This window comes from Colossoma macropomum, unplaced genomic scaffold (assembly GCF_904425465.1).
Source record: "Colossoma macropomum unplaced genomic scaffold, Colossoma_macropomum, whole genome shotgun sequence".
In the NCBI taxonomy this organism is placed as follows: Eukaryota; Metazoa; Chordata; class Actinopteri; order Characiformes; family Serrasalmidae; genus Colossoma; species Colossoma macropomum.
Window position 1 is genome coordinate 41652757 of NW_023494795.1, and position 7225 is coordinate 41659981.

At 40.8% G+C, this 7225-nt stretch overlaps 1 protein-coding gene across 1 annotated transcript; it reads left to right on the forward strand.

Moving 5' to 3' along the window:
- Nucleotides 1-3852: 3852 nt before the first annotated feature.
- nfkbiaa (nuclear factor of kappa light polypeptide gene enhancer in B-cells inhibitor, alpha a) lies at nucleotides 3853-6311 on the forward strand. Its single transcript, XM_036582454.1, has 6 exons — nucleotides 3853-4178; nucleotides 4701-4806; nucleotides 4912-5119; nucleotides 5229-5317; nucleotides 5430-5687; nucleotides 5894-6311. Exons 1-6 carry the CDS (start codon nucleotides 3946-3948, stop codon nucleotides 5924-5926), a joined length of 927 nt encoding a protein of 308 aa, XP_036438347.1. The 5' UTR covers nucleotides 3853-3945; the 3' UTR covers nucleotides 5927-6311.
- The last annotated feature ends 914 nt before the right edge of the window (nucleotides 6312-7225 follow it).

The following is a 7225-nucleotide window of genomic DNA, read 5'->3' on the forward strand; positions in this document are numbered from 1 at the left end:
ACCATGATTTCCATATAGAACCTTTTTGAAAAGGGTTCTATATAGCACCAAAAAGAGTTCCTCTTTTGTTACAAGCTTTGTAACAATAGAAGAACCATTTTCATTTTGGTATTATAAAGAACCATTTTCATTTTGGTATTATAAAGCATCATTTTCATTTTGGTATTATAAAGCATCATTTTCATTTTGGTATTATAAAGCATCATTTTCAGTGCAGAACCAGTGCATTCCTAAATGTTTCTTTGCATGGTGAAATGGTCCTTTAGACTGATGGAGAACGTGTTGTATATGATTCTATTTAGCATCAAAAAGGGTTCTTTAATTTTGTTCAAGCTTGACAAAAATATACAACACATTTTCCATCAAGAAGAACAACGCATGCAAATAGTTCTTTATAGAATCCATAGTTCTAAACAGAACCATTCCTTTTACTAAAGGACCCTTAAAGAACCATCTTTTGGAAGAGTGTACTACACTATACTGCTTATAACTTTGTATAATATATCTTTTGTAAATCTTTTGTTTTTAAAAACAAACAATCAAACAAACTATACATAAATAGAGCACTTTAAACAATTGCAATAATTTTCTGATAGTTTAACATCCAGTTAGCTACCAAAACCGGACTGAAACGTGGTTGTGAAAGAGAACACAGTGTCCCCGCATCTTTTCATCTAGCGTGTTCTTCGAGGAATGTGTGGAATTCCCGGGAACCCTCACGAATCTTCTCTCTGATCTCTCAGAAAGCAGGAATGCGTCACACACATTTTTCAGCTACGAGAGGAAAGCACTGCTACGTCACACGGCTGGGCGTGAGCTCTCTGTCACAGTGTCGCCAGCGGAGTGTTGGTAGAGACGGTTGCTATAGTGACGGCCCTCCTCTCGAGTGTAAACACAGGCTGAGTGGTTTCCAAACCAAATGTCACAGCCAGACAGGTAGCGCAGGCCGTCTCACGCAAAACCCATTATTGTTGCATAAGAGGAGTTTCCCACGAGAGGTTTCTTTTCTCTTCTTTTTCAGACCGTCTGCTCAGGGCACGGCCGAGAGACACCCCCCACACATACCTCCACCTCTCTCTCTCTTTCAGAAGAACATACTGTACCCATTGTTCATACTGTAAACTGTCTGTGTACTGAAACAAATGTGTAACATATTCCCATGAATAAAACATGCAGTGCTGTGCAAAAGTCCAAACTTCATGTATTGAATTGCTATCATTAAACATAAGTTGTGAAACACTGACCACTCAAACAGCTGATATTAGATTTAGTTGTTGAAGCTTCTGTGTGATTTCCTGTTAAATATGTGTTTTCGTGATGCTAAATAGTGAAGAACGTATACTTAATGGCTGTTTTGACTCATTTTATCTTTAAGTTTACTTACATTTGGCAACAATTGTGTTGATGTAATGTACAGCACAAAATTATGGAAACAGCATGTCTACTGGCCCTTTTATCGGAAACACCGCCCACATAAGTGCACTTTGCAGATCTGTTCCTGCACAATTAATCAGCCCCCCTCTACGCCATTCAACTATGGAACGGGACCACCATAGGCCCACCAATGACCACTTTGTGTGGTGTCCATTCTCGGCACAGCAGTGACACTGACACTTTAGCGTGCTTTGCGCTGGTATGAATGTGTCTTACTTGCTTTCTTGTAGCTCCACTGTGCTGGTGTACAGTTAGAGAGCTGTGTATCTGCCGATGTACAGTTTGTGTCCATCAGTGGTTAGTTTGTGGTGACATTTTGGATTTGCACACCTCAGCTCCTAAACTCAAGCCCTTACTTATCATTCTGCACTTGCGACAGTTATAATACTCGACAGTGTGAGCTTTCCACTGAAGTCAGGAGGTCCTCTCTATCAGGGGGCCTGATAGACGGTAGATTTTATTGGTTTAAATGGCTCTGGATGTTTGCCAACATATATCACTTCTTCTGCTGACCTTTCATAAACGTGCTTTGCAATAATCGTGTTACGCTGCAAGCTTGGAGACATGGAAGGTCTAAAGCTCAGCTGACTTTGATACTGTTAGGGCAGCTTATATTTTTACTTTCATCTTATTTTTCTTCTGTTTACTTTGCTTTTAAGTTTTTTGTTTTTTTTTACTAATTTGGCATTTGTATTGCATTTTTCTATTATTAGTTCTTTTAATTTGGTTTCATATCTGTGTTACTAATGGCATTTTATTTGTTTGACTCTACAGAGTTTTCTCCTTAATGTATTTAATAGTTTGAATAATAGCTTAATGAATGAATAAATGAATGAATAAGACACCATCTGGTCATTGGTGGTCTGGTAGTCTTATGGTGGTCCCATTAAACTGTTGAATAATGTGGAGGGGGGACTGATAAACTGTGCAGTAACAGAGTCAGTGCACCTACTAAAGTGCCTCTATATGGTAGGTGTTTCAGATAAAAACATATATTTAAAAAAGTTTTCTTCTCAAAATATTCAGCTCAAATAAGGGTTTAATGAATGAATGAATGAACAAATGAATCAATGAAAGTGGTCTGGTGGTCCCATCCCACCACTGTAGATAAAATGGCCAGCATTTCATGTGGTGTTTCTGTTATTTTGTCCATCCCTTGTATTTCGTTCATGTCTTAATGTACGCATCTCATTGAGGAGCCTCAGTCAGTAAATGGGGTAAAAAGTACTGCAATTTTTTTCTGCAGCAGCTGATGCACTCTGCTCTCGTTTTAGAAACCGCACACCTGAACATGAGAGCCACACAAAAAAGCAAGGAGGAAACCACAGACTTCACATGGAAAATGGTTCAGATTCACTGGGCTCCATGAAGCTGGGCTGCCAGTAGGTGTTTTTGTAGGGAGTGCCCCAGCAAAGTCTGAAAGCAGGAGTAAGGGGCCTTCCGCCTTTTACTCTCTTTGAACACACTCAGAGACTTTTTTTCCTACTGACACCATTCAGATTCTCTAAAGAGAGGTATCTGTTCATGTGTTCCTGTCACATGACAGAAGCTGCGTGGAAAGATGAAGTAAAAAAAGCCAAAGAACTAAATAAGGCATAAGAAGTTTAATATGTTTAGAGCAAAAGCATACCACATAGCAGCACTGAATCTTATGTCATATGTAGCATCATATATTACTTAGAGACTTGTTCAATTGCAAAAGAACATAAACAAACAAACAAACAAATAAATTATATAAAATATAAAACAGCACTAAGGTGTAGGATATGCTCTTTTTAAATAAAAAAAATAAATACATTTCTCACAACGATGTATTTGATAGCACCAGATTTGCTGTTAATTAACAAACAAACAAACAAAAAACAAACAAATAATTGAATAAAGTGTAAAATAGTAATACGGTTTTTGATATGCTCTTTTAAGATAAACAAATGCGTTGCAGCTGTATTTGATAGCACCAATTTTGCTATTAATATAGTATCTGTAAATAGACAGATATATAGATAGATAGATAGATAGATAGACAGGCATCAGCTTGGTTGATGATATATATATATGTAAAGTAGCAAAGGTAGCATATAAAATTGTGCATTTCTGAAAAAAAAGCGTTACATTGGAAGGTCTTGTATGTTTTCTTTTACTGCATGCAAACTACCACCAAAGCGCACATCACGTCTCCAAAAACGAAGAAAGAGGAGAAAAGTGCACGGTGCTCATTCATGCACCACTTTTTCAGCTAGGCTGGAGACGCAGGCAGCTCCGCTGTGTGTAATAGGAAAATACAGATTTTCATTCTTACTTTGCGGACTCATTAGAAGGGAAATTCTGTGAATAAAACCCCGCACTGAGTTCCCCTGCTGGTCTGAAGTCGTTCAGCTCCCTCGCAGCTGGAAATCCCCCAGGCGCAAACGGGATATAAAAGGGCGCGGACCTCCTTCCTCCCCTCAGTGTTCTTCTCTCCTCCCTTCGGTTCAGTTCGGTACAGTGTGCAGCCGCGCGCGCAGCTCAGCCATGGAGTGCAGCATGAGCCATATGGATTACTTACACATGGAGCCGAAACAGGGCAAAATGCAGCAGCAGCTGACCGAGGAGCGCTTCGACAGCGGTGTGGACTCGCTAAAAGAGGACGAATGTTATAACAAGATCGTGGAGGAAATGTGCAGCCTGGACGTGTCCTCTCCACTGGATGTGAACACTTATACTCACGAAGCCTGGAAGGACGAAGTCACAGAAGACGGAGACACGTAGGTTTTACTTTAACTTTTCCTTTTTTGCACATTTTTGCCTCTTTTCAGGCACTTTTGTACATTTTTCAATGCTGAAACAAGCTTTCATTCAACATATTCACAACTAGGAAGACTTGTGCCATGCCTTTAAAGGCTTTAGAACGGTTTAAAAGATTTTAACGTGCGAAACCGTTGTTGGAAAGTAGTTAAAAGTTTGAAACGTTGGCACACAAACAAAGCAGCCTTGGCTGCAGTGGCGCTTCCCCGCCTCAGGGGTGCTGCTGAGTAGTGGGAAAGTCCCTGGCGCGCAGCCAAGCGTTCATAACGCATCAAATGGTGTCGAAGCCACAGAGGGTGGAAATAACCTTCACACACACACACACACACACAAAAACTCCAGTATTGCGAAATGCCTGAATGCACAGACTTTTTTTTTGTTTCTGAGCCCACTTCCTCTTGCTGGTATTCTTGTAATGTTGAATTCTGAGTAACACCTACTCACCCTCCTTCCTCCCCCCCGCCTCCCTTTCTGTTTTCCAGGTATCTTCACCTTGCAGTCATACACGGGGCGGAAGATTATGCCATCCAGATCATCAAGCAGTCGGTGAACGACCCCTTTTTGAACAGGCAGAACAACCAGAGACAGGTAAATGTCGAAAGTGATAAACGAAAGACAAAGTTAAATTAAAAAAAAAGCACACAAACAAAACAAAAGCATCTGTTTGATTCCTGACTTCTGCTTCTTCTGTAGACGGCACTTCACTTGGCTGTAATCACGGAACAGCCGCACTTTGTGGAGAGGCTGCTGAAGGCCGGCTGTGACCCCTGCTTGGTGGATCAGAATGGAAACACAGCCCTCCACATCGCCTGCAAGAGGGGCTCAATGGCCTGCTTCTCTGTGCTCACGCAGATCAACACGCAGCACCTGAGATCCGTACTCTCCTTCCCAAACTACAACGGTACGGTCACTTTTAATGCTGTAAGATCTAAAAAAAGACACTTTTCATACTAAAGAATCTCTGAAACTGAATATTGTTCCTCATCACCGTTCTCCCATTTCCATTACAGGACACACGTGTCTCCACATTGCCTCAATCTACAGCTACCTCTCCATGGTGGAAAACCTTGTCCAGCTTGGTGCTGATATTAACGCAAAGGTACGTATTTCGCCCAACATCTCACATTATCAACAAAACCAGCTTTCCAAAGCAAATCTTTATTATCTCTCTGAGTGAAACACAACTAACATGGGCTCCACGTTCCTTTCAGGAGCAGTGTAGTGGCCGGACATCCCTGCACCTGGCCGTGGACCTCCAGAACCTGGCTCTGGTGCATCAGTTAATCGCCCTGGGCGCTGACGCCAACAGCCTGACCTACGGCGGGTACACGCCGTACCACCTGACCTTTGGCCGGCAGAACAGAGAGATCCAGCAGCATTTGTACGAGAGGACGGCGCAAGAGCTGCGGACGCTGCCCGACAGCGAGAGTGAGGAGAGCGAAGAGGAGACAATGTCTGATGACGAATATGTAAGTTTGACACGTTTTTAGCCCCAGTTATGTACTTATAGCTACATAACTTAGTTTTGTAGTAAATACTGAAGAACTCATACTAAATATTGAAAAATAAGCTAAATATTAATAGTAGAAGAATGAGCTTAGAATTCAAGGGACTAAGCAAATAACTGTAAAATTGTTTTTTGGATTCACTGACTGATTTGCGTTCTTCCTCACAGATGTACGATGATATTCAGTTTGTTGGGAAGTGAAGTAATGAAGCCAGGACCACATTTCCCATGAAGCAAAGTGAACGGCAGCTAACACTCGTGTGTAAGGCCGCTTGGACAGGACAGAACCCTTCGAAAGCCTGCTGGGACCAAAGCATGTGCCACAGGGCTGACCAGGCCGGAGACACGAGACTGAAAACAAAAACGGCATCCAGCACCCAGGGGATTATGGGAAGCAGTTCCTTATGAACCCCCTACAATAAACTGTATCTGGACAGCAAATGTATCATATTGTAGAAAAGAAAACAGAGAGAGATTTATTTTTTTTACGATGTAAATACTAAATATGACACTATTGTAAATCATGTTTATTTCTATGTATGACCACAAAAAACGATGTTAAATTAAAAAAGAACATTCCTTTGAATCCTGTGTCTGACTGCTCCTTTACTTCAAGGCTGGCTGGAAAACTTTCAAAAACAAGTTTCCAGCCTTCAGATTTCTTTGTATCGAGAAGCTTGTGTGAGCTCATGTAAGTCACAACCCTAGTGGAAAAGTTGAAATAGATGACTTGAGCCTTACCGTATTTGTCAAGCGAAGAAAATCCCTGATTACGTACTGTAAACAGTATCGTTTCCTCGGTGGAGGCCGTGACTCATACAGCTGTCATTATGAATAAAATTCCTTATGTTTGTAGAGGTGGGGTCACATGTGAGTCATTTTTAGCAAAAGTTCCCCTATGGGTTTCAAAAACGTGGAGTTTCCTTTTAACCTACAGTAACATGAATGGTAGTTCATTGAAGCTGTCACAGCTGAGTATCAAATACTGAAAAAAAAAAGGATTAAGGCTCCAAATCCCATTTTAAATATTGGAATCATTACATTGCTAATTACATATATGTATTGTAGTATTATTTACTATATTACTTTAATATTTTCTACTATCATTAACAAATACATTTTAAAAAATGTGTAAAAAAGCCCACAAGAAGCATCCACAACAGGATCATGCTTTGTTTTCCCATGCACTAAACCTTCACAGGATTTATGGAAGCAGGTGGTTGTTCTTAGGGAAACTCCAGTGGCTTTGTTCTCATGAGGCAGACCGTTACTGTTTAGTTCAATTCAGTGAAGGCGCTGTGCATCATCATGCTGTCACATGCTGGGAGGTGAATTCCAGGCTGAGTTCATCTCTCTCTCCACCTCAGATGGTTGTACTTTACACAGAGGGAGTAGTACATCATCAGAAAATGGGCAAATGTTATTTCATGAAACTATTACATCATATTATAACAGTTTACTTAAAATTGTACAATGTTCCTTCCACTTTGGCCTCTATAT

Excerpts from the sequence above, each read along its gene's own strand:
- nfkbiaa (XM_036582454.1), top strand. The coding sequence starts at position 3,946 with ATGGAGTGCAGCATGAGCCATATGGATTACTTACACATGGAGCCGAAA. Across the intron at positions 4,179-4,700 it reads GTCACAGAAGACGGAGACAC|GTATCTTCACCTTGCAGTCA; the intron begins GTAGGTTTTACT and ends TCTGTTTTCCAG. Across the intron at positions 5,688-5,893 it reads CAATGTCTGATGACGAATAT|ATGTACGATGATATTCAGTT; the intron begins GTAAGTTTGACA and ends TCTTCCTCACAG.